At 34.1% G+C, this 20059-nt stretch overlaps 1 protein-coding gene across 1 annotated transcript in view; it reads left to right on the top strand.

Annotated features, from left to right (window-relative positions):
• Positions 1 to 10599, top strand: part of SCAMP1 (secretory carrier membrane protein 1) — a 120493-nt gene extending 109894 nt beyond the window's left edge. The window contains exon 9 of the mRNA XM_032334871.1: positions 6815 to 10599. Within this exon, the coding sequence (XP_032190762.1) occupies positions 6815 to 6979 (165 nt within the window). The 3' untranslated portion in view covers positions 6980 to 10599. The remainder of the gene's footprint in view (positions 1 to 6814) is intronic.
• Positions 10600 to 20059: the final 9460 nt, after the last annotated feature.

Raw genomic sequence — 20059 nt, 5'->3', positions numbered from 1 at the left:
ATTCTGTAAAAAACACTGTTGGCATTCTGATAGGGATTGCATTGAGTTTTTTAATTGCTTTGGATAGTTTAGACATTTTAACAGTATTCTTCAAGTCCCTGAGCATGTTCTGTCTTTACATTTGTTTGTATCAGCATCAGTTCATTTCCTCAGTGTCTTACTGTTTTCATTATATGGGTCTTTTACCTCCTTGGTTAAGTTTATTTCTAGGGTTTTTTTTTTTTTTTCCTCTTTTGGTATAATAGTAAATGGAATTATGTTTTTAATTCTCTTTCTGCTAGTTTATTATTAGTGTATAAATTTCCATATATTAATTTTCTGTCTTGCAACTTCATTGCATTCATTTAATCTAACAGTTTTTTGGTGGAGTCTTTAGAATTTTCTATATATATTACCATGTTATTTGTGAATAGTAACAAAATGGATGCCTTTTTTTTTTCTTTTGCTTGCCTGATTTTTGTGGCTGGGACTTCCATTACTGTGTGAAATAAAAAAGGCAGGAATGGACATCCTTGTATTGTTACTCATCTTAGAGGAAAAGTTTTCACTTTTTCACCACTGAGTATGATGTTAACTGCAGATTTGTCTTATATGGCCTTTATTATGTTGAAGTATGCCCCTCCCTTTACCCACTTTATTGAGAGTTTTTAATATGAATGATGTTGGATTTTGTGAAGTGATTTCTCTGCATCTGTTGAGATAATCATATGATTTTTATCGTTCATTTTGTTAATCTGGTGTATCTTGTTGATTGATTTGAAGATACTGAACCATCTTTGATCTTGGGAATAAATCTTACATGGTCATGGTGAAGATCCTTTTAATGTATTGCTGAATCTGGTTTGCTAATTTTTTTTTTTGAGGATTTTTGCCTTTATGTTCATCAGGAATATTGGCCTGTAATTTTCTTTTTTTTTTTTGTAATGTCTTTGGTTTTGGATACCAAATGAGTAATGCTGACCTTATAAAATGAATTTGGAAGCATTCCTTCTCCTCAGTTTTTCAGACTTTTTGAGAAGACTAAGTAGTAGCTCTTTCTTAAATGTTTGATAGAACTCATCTGTGAAGCCACCTGGTCCTCAACTTTTGTTTGTTGGGAGTTTTTTATTATTGGTTCATTTTCATTACTAGTAATCAGTCTGTTCAGATCTTCTATTTCTTCCTGATTTAGTCTTGGAAGATTTGTATGTTTTTAGGAGTTTATCCATTTCATCTAGGTTGTCCCGTTCGTTGGCGTATAATTTTTCATAGTAGTCTTAACAATCCCTTTTATTTCTGTAGTGTTGGATATAATTTGTCCTCTTTTGTATTTTATTTTATTATTTTTTTTTAAAAAGATTATTTATTTATTTATTTGACAGAGAGAGAGAACAAGTAGGCAGAGAGGCAGGCAGAGAGAGAGAGAGAGGAGGAAGCAGGCTTCCTGCTGAGCAGAGAGCCCGATGCAGGACTCGATCCCAGGACCCTGAGATCATGACCTGAGCCAAAGGCAGCGGCTTTACCCACTGAGCCACCCAGGCGCCCTGTATTTTATTTTTTTTAAAGATTTTATTTATTTATTTGACAGAGAGAGAAAGAGAATAAGCAGGGGGAGCAGCAGAGGGAGAGGGAGAAGCAGGCTCCCTGCTGAACAGGGAGCCCCATATGGGACTCGATCCCAAGAGCCCAGGATCATGACCTGAGCCAAAGGCAGACACTTAACTGTGCTACCCAGGCACCCTGTTTCTGATTTTATTTATTTGAGTCCTCTCTCTTTTTTGCTTGATGTGTCTGGTAAAGATTTATCAATTTTGTTTATCTTTTCAAAGAATCAGTTCTTGGTTTCATAGATTTTTTATCTTGTTTTTGTCTCTACTGTGTCTGTTTCCAGTCTAATCTTTATTATTTCCTTGGTTCTACTAACTTTGGGCATTGTTACTTGGTTGGTTTTTAGTGCCTTTACGTGTAAGGTTAAATGGTTTGAGACTTTTTTGGTTTCCTTAAGGTAGGCTTGAATAGCTTTAAACTTTTTTTGAGGTTTTCTTTTGCTTTGTCTGAAAGATTTTGAACTGCTTTGTTTCCATTTTCATTTGTCTGAATGTATTTTTTTTAATTTCCTTTTTGATTTCTTTGTTGACACATTGGTGATTTGGTAGCATGTTTAGCCTTTGTGTATTTGTGTTTTTGCCTAGTTTTTGTAATTGATTTCTAGTTTAAAACCATTGTAGTCAGAAAAGATACTTGATATGATTTCAGTTTTCTTAAATTTATTGAGATTTGTTTTATGGCTTAATATGTAAGCCTGGAGAATGTTCCATGTATACTTGAAGAGAATGTGTGTTCTGCTGTTCTTGATGAGGTGTTCTGTGTATATTCAGTCCATCTAGCCTAATGTGTCCTTAAAGCCATTCGTTCCTTGATTGATTTTCTGCCTGAATGATCTATCTATTGATGTAAGTGGATTTGTTAAAAGTTCCCTAGTATGTTCACTTTTAAAACAGCCTGTATGTGCAATTTACTTTGTAACACAGTTACAGCCAGCTAGAGCAGTGTTGTACTTCTTTGGTAACTTTATAAATAGGGTAATTTGGGGCCATTTGTTTAATCCCTAACAGATAAGTAATTAATTATATAGTGGCTTCTACTGCAAGTCACTATGTTTGTTTGTTTGTTTGTTTTGCTTGTTTTTTTTTTTTTAAAGTAAGCTCTGCACTCAGTGTGGAGCTTGAACTAATTACCCCAAGATCAAGAGTTGCATGCTCTATGACTGAGCCAAACAGGTGCCCCAGCAAGTTACTGTGTCTTATGGTAGTGAGTGGAAATTAGCCTTTTCCTTTAAGGAACCAAAGTCATGTGGCGTATAAGACATGTATATCTACAAGCCCTACAAAAGAAAAAGCATGCTATAGAGGTGCTCATAATAGGGAGAGCCAGAGCTAGATCAGGCAGAAAAAGGACAGCAGTAAAGAGATAGGCCTTGAAGGATGAGTGCAATTTCAATAGTGTGAAACTAGACCATTAATTCAGGAGGTTCCCAAAGGGGTATCTGACCCCGATCTATGGGCAGTTCACAGATGGTTTATTGGAAATGGTTTAATTGAAAACGTTAGACTAAGAGATTGATTTTTTTTTTAAACTCACAACAAGAATCAAAATTTCAAAAATTCATTTCTTTGTTTTTTTTCCCCCTAATTTTTAAAAAAGTTAAAATAATTCTGGCATAGCAGGCATCTTATATTTATAAAAGCATTATTTCTTGAAATTATATTCTGTAAGCTTTGATGGAAATGTGTGTTTGGACTATTTTAAGTACTATACCATGGTTCTTTACTTTCCATGGTATATAGTACTCAATTTTTTGTGTCATATACTACCACAGTATATACTGGAATATTTTTGAAGATACACTAAGGAAGCAAGATTCCCTTCTGGAGTTGTGTGTTAGCTATGACACTTCTACAAATATTTAAAAATAAATTTTAATTTTTATTACATATTTACATAATTCTCATTTGATCCTTAGGAAAACACTGAGAGACAGGGCAACAAATACTCTTGTTTCATGGGAAGTAAACTTGAGGGGTTTTTTGTTTTTTGTTTCTTAAGAAATATTTATTTATTTGAGAGTGAGAGAGAGCATGAGAGGGGGGTGGGTCAGAGGGAGGAGAAGACTCCCCACTGAGTGGGGAGCCCGAAGTGGGCCTGGATCCTGGGATTCCCAAGGCAAATGCTCAACCCTCAACCAACTGAGCCACCCAGGTACCCCTAAACTTGAGGTTTTGAGTGGTGACCAGCCCGGTGGAAAGTAGTGGAAACAGTAGATACAAAATCTAGTGTTCTTTGTGTGTTGCTCCTAGAACTAAGTATTTAGGTTAATGCAGTTCTCATAACTGGAAGGATAGCAAGTACTTAAGCTGTTTGGTTTTTAAAAATTATAATATTTTATCTTAAAGCTTTGTCTCTGATTTTATAAGGAATGTGAGCTATCAGTAGGTATCACTCCTGAAACATATCAGGGAAATGATGAGCTTTTTGAGATGGTGATACTTAGAATTAGCCTGTCATGTTGTTGGAGCACTGAGGAAAAAGAATCACCCTTTTCACATGGATATAATGGATTTCATACAGCATTTGAGCATTATGCACTGAATACATACGTAATCTTTTCCCTCTGGGTGGCCCTCTGAGTCTGTATAGATTTGGACTACTGAGAAATGTGTGCTCTTCTACCTTTATTTTGCCCTGCTCTGGGGCTATGCATTACATTTATAAAGTAATGAAATAAGAAATCTATTGGATATGTAACAGCAGGCACTCAGTTTAAAACACATTTGGGAAAGGAAATAACAAAGCAAGTTAGAACAAATATTTGTTTATTACATGCCCAAAAACTTTGGGGGAAGGAGGAGAGACAGACAAGTGAACTGTAGTGCCTTTGCACTGTAACAGGGTCTAATAAGTAAAGGTTTATTAGATTTCTACAACATACTTCATTTTCTTGGACCTAATCATATGAACTCTGTTTTGAGACCATTTTCTTGAACAAAGGAGTGGTCAATTATCTGTATCTTTTATGTTCCACAGAAAACTTGGTTTTAAAAATGGATTAGGGCACTTGGGTGGCTAAGTCTGTTGAGCGTCTTACTCTGGGTTTTGGCTCAAGTCACCATCTCAGGGTTGTGGGATGGAGCCCTGCATTGGGCTCTGTTTAGTGAGGAGTCTGCTTGAGATTCTCTCTTTCCCTCTGCCCCTACTCCCACTCGCTTGCTCTCTCTCAAATAATAATTTTTATTTTTATTTTTATTTAAATTTATTTAAATTTTATTTAAATTTAATATATTATTTTTATTTAAATTTTAAATAATTTTTTAAAAGAATTAAAATAATTACTTATGATTCTGAAAATTCCCAACATGAAGAAATGCTTTTGAAGATGTTGATCACAATTACAGAACAGGAAGTGATCATGTGATGGAATGACGTTTGACAAACTGGACTATTATGAAAATTAATATTTCAGATCTCTTTGTGTTTATAAGCAAGGATCAGCAAATTTGTTTGGAACCATTTTTGTGTGCCATAACACACAAAGTTTGAGTAATCCATAAAGATTATCCCTGGAGAGAGAAGGGAATACAAAAGAGATGTATTATAACATTCAGTTAACCAACAAGGAAAAAAGTCATTTTCTCATCATTCTCTCAAGGTATTAAAAGAATTAAATTATGATAGTGCTATAGTACCAGAAGAAAAGAATTTTAGGGTTTATCTAAAGTGTACTTGTCATTGCTCTCTTTTATTCCCTGACCCTTTTACACTTTGTCCCACTATAAGATGGCTTTTGCCTTCACCACTATGTTAGAAGAACTTAGGGCTGTCTGGATATTTTTTATCTTCCACCCTGGGCAGCTCTTCATTCTTTAATGTGACTTTCTTCCCGTGGCACCTGTGGAAAAAGTCTTTGGCTTTTCCCATCCTCTTTTAATTATTCCTTGTTATTGTAGGCACCTCCTAAATATTGGTATCTTAACAGACTTTATTTGGTCCTTGACATTTTTTCTTTTTTTCCTCCATGGACCATTTTATTTATTTATGTCAGACAGAGTTGTGGCTGTCACTGATGTGGCATTGATTTTCAAGTTCTTGTTTCCTGCCCATTCCTCTCTTGAGCTCCAAACCAAATCTTCACCTGCCCACTGTACCAGTTCTAGAGTAGGTATCCAGTAAACATCTGTGGAATGAATGTACGAATGTTTAGAACTTAGCGTCTCCTTTCCTCTCTAAGCCAACCTGTCTACTCTCTGTTTTCTTGAAACAACTTCAGTGTATCTAAGCTTGACTTGAAAGTCTTTGATTCATTCTCCTTTTCCTCATTCCATATTTACCCCACAAGTATCAGTTCCTATCCAGGATTGGGAAAAAGACTGACTTGGGTGCTGCCCCAATGTTCTAAACCTGCTTTAATTGCATTTCAGCCAGGTTTCATTTAGACCTCATCAAAATGCTGTGTAAGTTCCCTTTGTCTCTTCCTGCCTCTCCCAAGTTTGTAGGCACGTAATTAATAAATATTCTAATTTGTTTTATTATTTCTTTTCCCAAACTTACATTAAATTGGCTGATGTTATATTGTTGCACTTCATAGTTTATGCATCTTGAAATGTATGCTAGTTGAGTTTTTTTTAACCTTAGTCTTGCAAATAAATCCCGAAGATTTAAGTGATAAATCAGTATGGGTGGACAGTTCCCAAAAGTTTTTCCGTGTAAATCCTTTAGGACTTCACTGTACACAAAAAGTAAAATGGTATATAGAGTGAGAGAGGATAGCAGAAGTATCATTTTAAGAACATGAGTAGTGCTTGATATATTAAATGATAAAATCATATCATTTTATTGTAATAGGGTTAGTAGTTTATATGTAACCAACATAGAAATAGATAAGGTATTATTCTTTTTGAATTGTCTTTGGTAGTAAATTAATAAATTCTGAATGTCTCTTGTGTTTAAACCATTCTCTGTAATATCTTAAATAAGCAGGTACAGTGGGAAACATAACCTTTTGCACTTGGTTAAGAAGTGTTAAAATTTATTTTTGGTTTGGCAAAAGCATAAGTACCTCTTCTGCATTGGGGATAAAATGGAAAAGACTGTGTTAGGAAAATACTTTAATACAATATGGTATGCCAGTGTGGTTAGTGGCTGATGTTCTTGACCTTAGGAATCGTGACTACAGTCTAGTCCTTTTATCTCTGGATAAGGTTGAGATTAATGGAAGAGTTGCTGAAAATGACTGTATAGATTACCACTTACCTTGTCCCACTTTTTTGTGCCTCCATAGGTACATGGACTATACCGCACAACAGGTGCTAGTTTTGAGAAAGCCCAACAAGAATTTGCAACAGGTGTGATGTCCAACAAAACTGTCCAGACTGCAGCTGCAAATGCAGCTTCAAGTGCAGCAACTAGTGCGGCTCAGAATGCTTTCAAGGGTAACCAGATTTAGAGAGCCCTCCGAAAACACACTGGTACCTTCCGACTGTACTTTTCTCTAGTTACTGTATTCTATAAATATTTTTATGTTCAAAACAGTACACATGGCATGTATATTTCCTGTTCACTTGTGCATGGGCTAAAACCAGAAAAACTTTCTTGTCTTATTACTTACCTAGCAATTTAATATTTTGGTGCCCCCTGCAGAAAAAAATATCACATGCTAAATAAATATTCTCCATATTTTTTGGAGGATGAATGTTCAGCAAATTTTTTCAGTGTTGACACACTGAAATTAATATGGTACTTATGATTAAAAATACATTTAGTACTAGCTGCAGTCTTTCTTTCAAGAATCTTAGACTTAAGGATTACATATTGGAGCATTAAGGTGATAACTTCATTCTGTTTTCCCCATTTATATTGGAAGAAATAGGCCATCAGGGACTTAGGGATTTTAAAAATTGGCTTGCTTTTTAGCAGTTTTAGTCACCAGTGAAGAGCCTGTGTGCATTTTGTAGTAGATCATGTAAATTTTATCCTTTTATTTTTGTTCCTTTTTTCTTTTTTAGAGTAGTTGATATTTTGATATCAATCTCTGATCTTGCATGGGCACCACATTTCTTAAAAGAATTAGTATTTTGGCTTCTGCACTGCTTATGGTTGTAGGATTAGGGAGTGCTGATAGAATCAAAGAAGTGGTTTTCTGCAATAGTTTTTTTTTTTTTTTTAATAAAAATTTATCAGGATGCAATGTGAGAACATAATGTGCAGTGCATTATCCAAAAAAGGGTAGATAATAAATGGAATAGAATGTAGTAATGGTAATACTGGTTTTTTTTTTAATTTTCAGTATTCGTATCATAGTAGAATATTACTGTATGAAAACTTTGGTATATTCTTGTGGCTACTCATTTTAACTGAACTGAGATTGTGTTTGGCAGCTCTTTTTTGGGGAGTGTGTAATTTTTAACAGAGGTATTAAAATCTAGACTAACTCCTTGTCCAAAAAGAACATACAGTATTTCAGGGAATTTTTCTTTTAGCTTCTCATCTGTAGTGGGATTAAAAAGAAAAAGACGCTGTTGGTTCACATATACTTGAATCCCTAACGAACCTCAGTCTTTAAATTTTTGAGACAGACTGAATATATTAAAACTTTTCAGCAATAGAAGAAACATTTAACCTGCACCAAACAAGAAAATACAAATATAGATAAATGCATTATGTCTACAACCATATTAAAATTGTTATTTTGCACCATAGGATATAATTCTTACAGTATACTTGGTTTGAAACTTTGAATCATTTTTAATACTGATTAAATGACTCAGAGACATTTGTAAAGTCATTATATACTATGTTTTGGAAGTCATTAGCTACTTAAGGTTGCAGAATAATCAGTGATTTATTTAACTTGACTTTAAATAAGGATAGTCTATTGGATTATATTATTTGAGACTGCAGAACCTTTTTAAAAAGAATCAAATGGGCATAAATGGTTAAATCACTTTAATTGTTTTCCCCAAATCTGGAGATGAATGAATTTCATGATGGGGGTGGGATGATGACTTCTCACTATTTATGAGATAAACTTTGTGTGATACTAGGTCACATGGATTCATCTAGATGGTGTTTACCTTTGGTTTATTTGGGATTTATTGAAGTAATATACTTAGAAGATATTTCCTTTATTCTGATTAAAATAGGGTTCAAAATATGAAGTTAAAGCTGTTTTTATGAATATTTCTGATCAGTGGTAATCTCCCTGTTTTCTCAAATAAGCCAGTTCAAGTTTGTCAGATTCTATAATCTTACTGAAAATCTGATTTATCACAGTGTGCTTTACTGAGTGTGTATTTTACAAACATTCAAAACATTAACCACAAAATATAATAGGAGTACTTATGTTCGTCATTAATTTATATCTCAAGTCCAAATATTTCTCTCTTTTAAAGTTTTCAACTACAAATGAATATAGAGTCTTGAAAAATACTGAGATACTTCAAAAATAGGAAGGCTTCTGTCTTGTAGAAGTCCCCAAAGGTAGCATTGTTAAGTAGAAAATAATTAAAAACAAGAGTACCTTTTGGTGTGTGGATAGAGATGTTTTAAAATCTATTTCCTTGGGTTAATACATGTTTATGAGAGAAAATTGTTTTTTAAAAACAAATGTGCATTAAAATGATGGCAATACTAACAGTTTGATAAGGTATAGGGCTTTTAAATTCTTACATTCTTTATTCTCCTAACAATAATGGGTAAATGGTCACATTTTCCAGCAAGAGATTGACATTTGTTAATATTTTATATTCAGTACTAACGTTACCAGTATCACAGTCATGAATTGGTCTTCATTGGTGTAAGCATTCATGTCTTTTTTCAGTTTGTAATATTAAATTGTGGCTACTTTATTTCAAACTAAAATTTGAACACTGGAAAATCATTGCTCAGTGATTTGTAATTTGGGACTTGGATTATTTATCTAGGGATGTTTGTATATTTTGTCAGTGAGTAATATTGCGCTGCCATCATAATGAGCGTCATGGTTCTCTATAAATGCCCTCCATCTGTCCCTCTAATGTTGCATGTTTTCAGTGGTTTGGAAGTTTTGTATATTTATTGTATTAACACAGAGTGTCATAAAATAAAATGCTGTTTACTGGATGTTAGTTTGTCTAATTTTAAATATGATATTAGCATTTCAGAGGTAGAGATTATGCTGTGGGCTTAATGTAAATAGAAATGTCACATTTAATTTTTAAAGAATCTTTGTATAATTCTATCATGTGCTGAACAAAATAAATAATATAAAAGGCTTCATTAAAAACAGAGCAACATGAAATGACAATTTTTCTGTTGGATTAGACTTTTTAGGTGATAGAACATGAGCTTCACTCATATTTTGATCACTTTAAGGTCAAAATACACATACCATCTAGAAGTTAGTGAGATTCAAAATGGAAAACCTGTTTGGTGGCTTAGGTTTTTCCTCTGTGTTAAAATGGATGCCTCTGTACTAGTATTGTATTGATTAGCTCAAACTTGTGTTCTGTTTCCTAACCTAGCTACCTGTTGCTATTTTATGTACTGATGAAGGTACCTATTTGTGTATTATTGGATTTTTCACTTGCGTTATCTAAAGAGGATGTAAAAATCTAAAATGTTCTTGGTGAATCTTATTTTGAGCAATATGTGTTAAAATAGGAACAGCATTTTTAATTTTCTGGGTGTTATCTAAATGAGTTTGGATTTTCATTGGGTATATCTTCTATAAATCGTGTTGAGCTAATGTATAGTTGACATTTTATGGGGAATTTATGTTAAATTGAGTTTATTTCTATAATTTATTTGTGCTAATATAATGCTCTCATAGTTATTGCTGTATCTTTTTCTGAAAATGCTGACACAGTAACATTTAATTTTATATCTTTACTGGTAAAAATCTATGTATCTATGTTCAAACTGCCAAGTTTGTAACAGTTTTGCACATTTCCCCCCTTTGGAATTACTGTGGCCATCAAATACCATTTCACTGTATTTCCTTCCATTTTTCTTTTAAAGAAAATGTTTAGAGGGATTTTTTAATTCCATGTGATTAAGACCTTTAGAAGTGAAATAAAAGTGGTTAATGTAAAAATAATGGTTAAAAATTAAAAAATGCCTTACTTTGATAGATTTTTAAGTACCATAGTATAAATTATTTAGAGTAGAATAATATAACATATTAGAATTGTTTTAAATACTTGTTTATTAAACTAAAAAGTTATATCTCAGTAGTCAAATATTATGGAAAGTGAAGTATTTCCACTAGAATTTTAGGGTACCATTTATAAAGCAGCAAGCTTTTTGTATTGATGGATGTTTTAAAAACCTTACGTTAAGGCTTTGTCACAGTAACAGAGAGCTAGAAAGAAATCTATAGAAATTTCCTAAGCCAGACATTGCCACTAATCTGTACTAGATAAATATCTTTAAAGCTTCTAGGAAAATAGGGAAAGATGGATCTCTAGTGTTCTTACCCTTCCTTTTGGCTTCATATTTACAGTTATGTACAGTTTAAGTTTGGGGTTTTGGTAATACAAAGCCTTAAACCTATAGAATTTTCTTTAGCACTATTTATATTTTCAAATGGCAAGGGAGATGGGAGCCACCATATATCAGTGTAATGAGTGTTAAATTTTATGTTTATCTAAATTTTGATTTATTTTTCAGCTTATTTATAATTTTTTTTTTTTTTTTTTTTTTTTTTTTTTTAAAATTAAGTGATGGTTACACCCCATGTAGGGCTTGAACTTAGGAGCCGGAGATCAAGAGTAACATGCTCTGCAGCCTGAGTCAGCCAGGTGACTTATCAGCTTAGATCTTTCTGGGTTTGTATGCCCGATTGTGTTGTTAAAACCTTCCTGCTGCTAAAACCCATTTTATCTTTTCTCTAATAGGACAAAAAAAAGTTCATCCTCTTCAACCTAGTAATGTTTCATTTACTGTATAAAGTACTCTGAATATTATTTCCTCTACATTTATACGGACAATTTGTAGACTCATAGCATGCAAAATTTTTTTTTTAAATTCTTAGTTATTTATAGCCCTTACTTGGAATCCTAGGATTCCTCTAGAACTCATTTAATATTTTGGAGGCCAGTGATTCTCAAGATAAATCATAATTGTGAGTAGTTGTTACTGGCGGCAGTTTATAGTATTCTTCAGCTTTATTATTCTTCGGATTTATTCTTCACCAAAAATCACTGTTCTTTAGCTGGTCATACTAGTTCTTACGATATTATAGTCTACACAAAAAGTCAGTCCACTGGTCATATACATTCCTCAGACTAATTTTTTTCTAGTTTGAAAGTCATATATACCTGTTAGAAAACAATTAGAAAATAATGAATGAGAAAAAAATATGTAATTCTATCATCTAGGGATATCACTGCCAATGTTGTATTTTTCCATCCTTTTTTCTATGCATACATTTTTTATAGAACCATGGGATATAATACTGTGGATTTTTAATCCAGTTTTCCCTTATATAGCATTATGTCATAATGGCCTAATAGTTTTAGCTTCTACAATTTTTTAATTTATAAAATTAATACACACTTGATAAATTTTAGAAAATATTTATAAACAAAAGAAGATAAAGTTCCTCATAATTTTATACCAATAAATAACTGCTATTAAAATTTAGCTTATATGTTTCTATTAATTTTCTAGGAAGACAACTTTTATCCAAAAATTACAAAGTAAGTTTCCCTTCCACATTCTTGTATTAGGTGCTGTGGGGATGTTTATCTAGCTCTCATATACCTCATCTCTTTGGGCCCCTTAGACCACACTGGTATAAGATGTCATCTAGTCATAGCCAATGTATACTCGGCTCATTAAATGATTAAAATGCCCAAGTAGAATGAAGCATATAAAAAATATCCTAGTGGCTTTCCATTTCCTGTATGAGGTCCAGCAGCTTACCCATATTTTGTCCCATTATCCCAGTAATACTCTTACTTTATTTTTTCTCTGAGCTGTCTTGAGTTGGTCTCCTATTACTTTTAAAAGGAGAATTTAATGGCTTGTAATCTTTTTTCAACTATGATGACTATATGTTGAACTTTTTTTCATAGTCTCAATATATTTCTATAACATTTAATACTTGTATATCTACCCTTACATGCATATATCATGTTATTAAATTTTAATTTATATAAATTATACAACATTTTAATTAAATAATCAAAATTTTATTGAGGCATAATTAAAATAGTTTCAGGTATACAACATAATGATTCAGTATTTGTGTACACTGTGAAATGATCACCACACTGTCTACTTACCATCACCATACATAGTTAGACTTTTTTTCTTGTGAAAAAAGAGGATATTTAAGATTTATTCTCTTAGCAACTTTCAAATATTCAGTACAGTATTACTAACTGTAGTCACCGTACTGTACATTACATCCCCGTGACTTACTTATTTTAATACTGGAAGTTTGTACCTTTGACTCCCTTCACCCATTTCACTTACCCTCTATACTCTTCTCCTCTGGCAACTTTTGGTTCTCTATCTCTGTATCTATGAGCTTGGGTTTTACTGTTTATTTTGTTTTGAAAAAAAAAATTTTTTAGATTCTGCATATAAGTGAGGTCATACAGTATTTGCCTTTCTCTGATTTATTTCACTTAATGTGTTCTAGGTCCATGAATTACACTGCAATGGGAAGATTCCACTTGGGGGGGGGGCTGAGTAATATTTCAGTATTCCAAATGCACATATTGCAGGTATTTTCTCCCATTCAGTAGGCTGCGTTTTCACTTTGTTGATGATTTCCTTTGCTGTGCACAGGCTTTTTAGTTTGTGTACACCCACCTGCTTATTTTTGCTTTATTGCCTTGCTTTTGGAGTCAGATTCAAAACATTGTCAAAGTCAGTGTGAAGGAGCTTACTACCAATATTTTCTTCTAGGAGTTTTATGGTTCCAGGTCTCACATTCAGTTCTCTAGTCCATTAATTTTTGTGTATGGTGTAAAATAGTGGTCCAGTTTCATTCTTTTGCATGTGGCTGTTCAGTTTTCCCCACACCATTTATTGAAGAAACTGTTCTTTACCCATTAATGTCTTTGCCTCCTTTGTCATAGATTAATTGGCCATATATGTGTGAGTTTATTTCTGGGCTCTCCGTTGTGTTCTGTTGATCTGTCCGCTTTTATGCTATTATCATACTGTTTTGATTGCTGTAGCTCTCTCTATAATAGAGTTTGAAATCAGGGAGTGTGATGCCTCCAGTTTTGTTCTTGAGTTTTCTTTGGTTATTCAGAGTCTTTTGTGGTTCCATACAGACTTTCCTATTGTTCATTTCTTTGAAAAATGCCATTCAAATTTTGATAGGGATTACATTGAATCTGTAGATGGCTTTGAGTAGTATGGACTTTTTTTTTTTAATTTTTATTTTATTTGAGTGCGCATGAGCAGGGGAAGGGCTTGTGGGAGGGGGAGAAGCAGATGCCCCACTGAGCGGAGCCCAATGTGGAGCTCAATCCCAAGATCCTGGGATGATGACTTAAGCCAAAGGCAGACTCTTAACCAACTGAGCCAACCAGGTACCCCTCGTGTGGACATTTAAGCATTATTAATTTTTCTAATCCACGAGCAGAGACTATCTTCCTACCTAATTGTGTCATCTCTGATTTCTTTCATCAGTGTCTTATTCTATTTTTTTTATGTAATTGTAAATGGGATTGTTTCCTTGATTTCTTTTTGTGATAGATTGTTGTTAGTATATAGAAACACAATGGATCTTTGTATATTGACTTTGTATCCTGCGATTTTACTGAATTCATTTATTCTAACATTTTTCTTAATGTTAATTAAGTGAAGTTAATAATGTGAAGTCTTAAGGGTTTTCTGTATACAAAATCATGTCATCCACAGATAGTGAGTTTTATTTCTTCCTTTCCAGTTTGGGTATCTTTATTTCTTTTTCTTGTCCTCTTGGTTTGGATAAGATTTCCAGTAGTGTTTCGGATAAGAATGGTGAGAGTGGCATCCTTATCTTATTCTTGAACTTAGAGGGAAAGCTTTCAGCTTTTCACTACTGAGTATGGTGTTATAGCTGTGGGCTTGTCATGTATCACCTTGTCATCTTATTACCTTTATTATAGAGGGTATGTTCCCTCTATACTTACTTTGTTGAGAGTTTTTCTCATAAATGAATATCGAATTTTGTGAAATGTTTTTCTGCATCTATTGAGATGATCATATGATTTTTATCATTCATTTTGTTAATGTGGTATATGAGATTGATTTGTGGTGGTTGAACCATCTTTGCATCCCTGGAATAAATCTTAACTTCATCATGGTGTATGATTCTTTTAATGTATTGTTAAATTTGGTTTCCTAGTATTTTTGATGACTTTTGCATTTCTGTTTATCAGGGATATTGTCCTGTGATTTTCTTTTCTTGTGGTGTCCTTATCTAAGATTCATTAGGGTAATGCTGGCCTCATAAAATGAATTTGGAATCATTCTCTCCTTTTCAGTTTTTGTTTTCATTTTCTTTTCTTTCTTTATTTCTTTCTTTCTTTTTTTTTCTGAAGAGTTTGAGAATGATCAGTATTAATTCTTTGAATGTTAGGTAGAATTCACCCATAAAGCCATCTTGTACTATGCTTTGATTTGTTGGTGGTTTTGATCACAGATGCACTTTCCTTACTAGTAATTAGTCTATTCAGATTATCTGTTTTTTTCATGATTCAGTCTTTGAAGGTTGTATGTCACTAGGAATTTATCCATTTCTTCTAGGTTATCCATTTTATCTGCATATAATTGTTTATAATAGTCTCTTAACATCTTTGTATTTCTGAGGTTATCTTTGTAAAGTCTTCTGATTTTATGTATTTGAGCCCTCTTTTTTTCTTGATAAGTCTAGCTAAAGGTTTGTCAATTTATGTTTGTATTTTGAAAGAACCAGTTCTTAGTTCCTCTGATCTTTTCTCTTTTTAGTCTCTGTTTCATTTATATCTTCTCTTATTATTTTTTTCCTCCTTCTACCTTTGGGCTTTGTTTTATTCTTCTTTTTCTAGTTCCTTGAGGTATAAAATCAGATAGTTTGAGATTTTTTTGTTACTTAAGGTAGGCCCATATTACTATGAACCTCTCTCAGAACTTTTTTTGCTGCATCACATACATTCTGGTGTATTGTGTTTGCATTTTTGTTTATCTCAGTATATTTTTTATTTCTCTTTTGATTTTTTATTAACCCATTGGCTGTTCACAGTTGTATGTTTAATCTCCACACTTTTGTGAATTTTCAGTTTTATTCTTATAATTGGTTTCTAGTTTCATATCATAGTGGTTGGAAAAGATGCTTGATATGAATTGTTCTCTTAAATTTATTAAGAATTGTTTTTTGTAACCTTACATATGATCTGTCCTGGAGAATGTTTCATGTGTACTTGAGAAGAATGTTTGCTGCTGCTTTTGGATGGAATGCTCTGTATGTATCTGTCTAGTAAGTCCATCTGGTCTAATGTATCATTCAAGGCCAGTGTTTAATGATTTTCTGGATGGATGATCTATTCATTGAATGTCCTGCTATTATTATATTACATGTGTTGTTTTGTCTCTCTTTTCCTTTAGATCTGTTAGTAATTTGCTTTATATATTTAGATGCTTGTGTGTTGAGTGCATAAACATTTGTAAATATTATGTCCTCTTGTTGGATTGACCCATTTATCATTATGTAATGCCCTCCTTTGTCTTTATTTAGTGTCTTTATTTTAAAGTCTATCCTGTCTCATGTATTATTACGCCAGTTTTCTTTTGGTTATTTTTACATGGGAGATATTTTTATACCTTCACTTTCAGTCTGTGTGTGTCCTTACATCTGAAGTGAATCTCTTGTAGACAGCATAAAATTGGGTTTTGTTTTTTTATTCCAACATTCAGCCACTCTTAAATCTTTTGATTAAAGAGTTCAGTCCATTTACATTCAAAGTAATTACTGATATTTATATACTTATTGCCATTTTGCTAATTGTTTTTAGTTCTTACGGTTATTCCATGAAGTTCTGATTTTCAGGTTTATGTATTAGTAATTTATCAGGGAATGTACTGTTTAAGTTTGGGACTTTTGTTCTTTCTCTAGGACAAATTGCTGGGTCAAAGTGTAAGCATTTTTTTTTTTTTTTAAAGTAAACTGTACCCCTGGTGTGGGGCTTGAACTTGAAACTCTAAGATCGAGTCACATGCTCTACCAACTGAGCCCGCCAGGTGTCCAAAACAACCATATTTTTAAAGGCCTTTGATGTGCACTGCTAGATTGTTCCAGAAAATTTTATCAATTTATGCCCCATCCATGTTGTCTGAAATGGCTTCTCTATCCACACTCTGCAAATATTGCATGTTCCTTTTCTAAAGGAACATGTTTGCCACCGTTAGGTTTTGACAACTAATCGGGTTTGTTTTCTTAGATTCTGGTGTCCCATAGATGATGGGCTAAGTCAACACTAACCTTTTTATCTTTTTGGTTTTGCTAAATAGGAGTAACCACGTATACTGCATCCACAGAGAAATCTTCTTCCTGAAAGCACTAAGTTATAGATGATTAGGATGGAAAAAGAAATGGTGGTCTCAGGTAGCCCATCCATTGAGCCTCTCTTGGTAAATTCAGATTGGCTTTAGCAACTACTTATGTTATTCTTTATAAATTTTTAGCACAACTCTTAATCTGTGAGAATAAATGACAGTCTGGGCAGACAGAACATTCTCTTTAATTTTCTTCCAGTAACTTTCACTTATTGAGAACTTTATACCAGAGAGTGTACTAACTGCTTTAATATCTCACTTAATCATCACACCAAACCTATGCTGTAATTTCTTTTATGGGCCCCATTTTTATAAAAGATTAGAACATTATCCCAGTCATTCAGTGAGCGGTGGTGAAGGAGCAGCTAGACCCATGTCCTCTGACTCCTGCTACATATGGGGTTGCCTCTGCCCCATCATACCCATGGTATCACTTCTCTTCAACTCTGTTCCCTTTCCATCTTTCCACATTCATATCCAAAATTCATATCCATAATTCATATCTATCCTTTAGGGACAGTGGGCCCTAGGAAAAAAATCAGTACCCAAGAAAAAAAAGTACAGTTTGTATTTGAAGTCTCTACACCAAGGCCTAGCTCTACAGCGTGTGGGTGAGTACCTGCCATACCATTACCAAATAGTCTTTGGCATTTGTGTGTATGTTTGAAGAAACTTTAGTTGAAGTCAAATCTTTATTAGGTTAACTATTAGGTTCAGAAAGTAGGCTTTTTAGCTAATAAGAGCTGTTTATCCTGGATGAGAGATTATTCATAGTAAAATAATAACTATCCAGTCATCGTCTGTTTAACCACAGTCATATATCCTAACCTGATGACTTTTTAGTGGCACTTCCAGGATTGAGTTGAGACAGGGTGTCGCCATCAAAGGTAGGAAAAATGAGGTCTTTCTCTGAAAGGGAGGAAAGAGCAGTTTTCATCCATAGTCATCATACGGTGTGTGGTCTTTTTGGAGTTGTACATAGAAGTTATTCTAATATTTAACTATGCAGACTTGTTGGGAGTTGCCCCAGGATTTGTACTGGCCATCTTTTTTTTTTTTTTTTAAGATTTTATTTATTTATTTGTCAGAGAGAGGGAGAGAGAGCGAGCACAAGTGGACAGAATGGCAGGCAGAGGCAGAGGGAGAAGCAGGCTCCCTGCCGAGCAAGGAGCCCGATGTGGGACTCGATCCCAGGACGCTGGGTTCATGACCTGAGCTGAAGGCAGCTGCTTAACCAACTGAGCCACCCAGGCGTCCCTGTACTGGCCATCTTTTCATCATGTTCAGTTTAGGTACAAAGAAACTACCACTGTTTGAGAGTACTTGAGACTTATGTGTCAGACCCGTCTTTGAGCTTGACTTTGCCACTTACTAGCTTTTTAATCTAGGGCAAATTCAGTTTAGTTTGGTTACTTGAGTAGGAACTTATCTGTAACATGAGGATAGTTTTCTGTTCCCTGGGTTTTGATGAATAAATGAATTAAGTGCTTAACACAGTATGTGCACAGAGAAAGTACACAGTAATTAAGAACTCTGTCTGTCGTGCATACTGATGACTTCCACATCTCTTGGTCTAACCTGGTCTTCTCTCCATATTATATTCTAGGTTGCACACATGACTTCTGGCAGCCTAAGCTGAACCTTTCCACCTTTATACTGTTTCTGCTCCTCTTTGATTTCTGATGTTGGGGTGATACCATCACTTTCCACCCAGTCTGCCCAAGTTAAATACCTGGGAATCATTTTGGATTGTTATCTTTTCCTTCCCTCCCACCCTCAATAACACCCCTCCCCCCACTCCCCAACCCCCCACTTCTAACTAGTCACCAAACTCTCCATTCTTTTTCCACAGCATCTCTAATTCATCTCATGGTCTTCACCATCGAGATGGTGAAGCTTTCTTCAAATTTTCTTCTCTTGAGAACAGGTCATAGTGGTTTCCCCCAGAGGCACGTGGTTGAATGCCTGCCTTGTAGGTGTTAGATTTTTCAGGATATCTGACTATAAAAAGCCAAAAAGCTGCTAATATCTACATGTTACTTGATTGGCTTTTCCTTCCTATGTGGTTTTACTGCTTCCTTTTACTTATTTATGCTTTTATCTACATCCTGTGTACCTCAGCTTAAAGACTTATCTTGCAGAACTCTCCATGGTGAGGAAGAAGCTGCAAGAAGAAGATATGTTATGTTATGTTAGGGACAGCAGCTAGCTGGCCTCAGCCAAATGATTAAGCTGCTTGATAGGGACTCTGAAAGAAAAGACAATTACTGGTTCTTGCTGCTTTGAAGAGTAGACTACATGTTGGTTTTGATGCCATTATTCTTCAGCGTTTGAGAGTTGAAAAGGTAGTGAATTAATGGAAACTACTTAAAATACATGTCCACTTAAAATACATGTCCAATTTTTCAATAGTCAAGACTGTTCTTAAGTGGTTGTATGTTAAGGAAAGACTAAGGAGAGCTAGGAGTAAGTTGAATGCAGTGTTCCAGGGAAGATCAGTCATGGCAAGTTGATCCAGTAGCAGAATTGCCAAGTAAAAACTAGGGATGAAATGGGAAGCACATGCGAGGGTTCTCTAGCCTCTGCTGACATGTAAAGCCAGGGTCCCTTCTCTTTTGGTTTAAAGATGTGATAGCTGAAAAAGCAAGTGAAAATTTCCAATTTTGCTTGGACTACCTATATTGTAATTCTTTCAGAAACTTTTTCTTTTGTGATTTGAATAATTTTGTCAGCTTTTAGTTTTTGTTTCTATTAGAAGCTTAGCAGGTGTCAGGTATCTTTAGAAGACAAAGCATAAAAGTAGTTTCAGAGGTTACAGGCCCTTGAAAGAGCCATTTTTGTTTATTCTGTCAGTTAAGTGCTTCATGGGATATGCAGAGTTGAACAAGAGTTTATGAGAAGTCTTAATAGTGTCCTCTTCGAATGTCTAAAGTAGAATTCTGCTTCTCAGTGAGGCTTTCTATGGGGAGGATTACCTTCAGGAAAGATGGATGTGTACCTGCCCCAC

Source organism: Mustela erminea, chromosome 3 (genome assembly GCF_009829155.1).
Source record: "Mustela erminea isolate mMusErm1 chromosome 3, mMusErm1.Pri, whole genome shotgun sequence".
NCBI lineage: Eukaryota > Metazoa > Chordata > Mammalia > Carnivora > Mustelidae > Mustela > Mustela erminea.
This window is presented reverse-complemented; position numbering and strand designations above follow the sequence as displayed.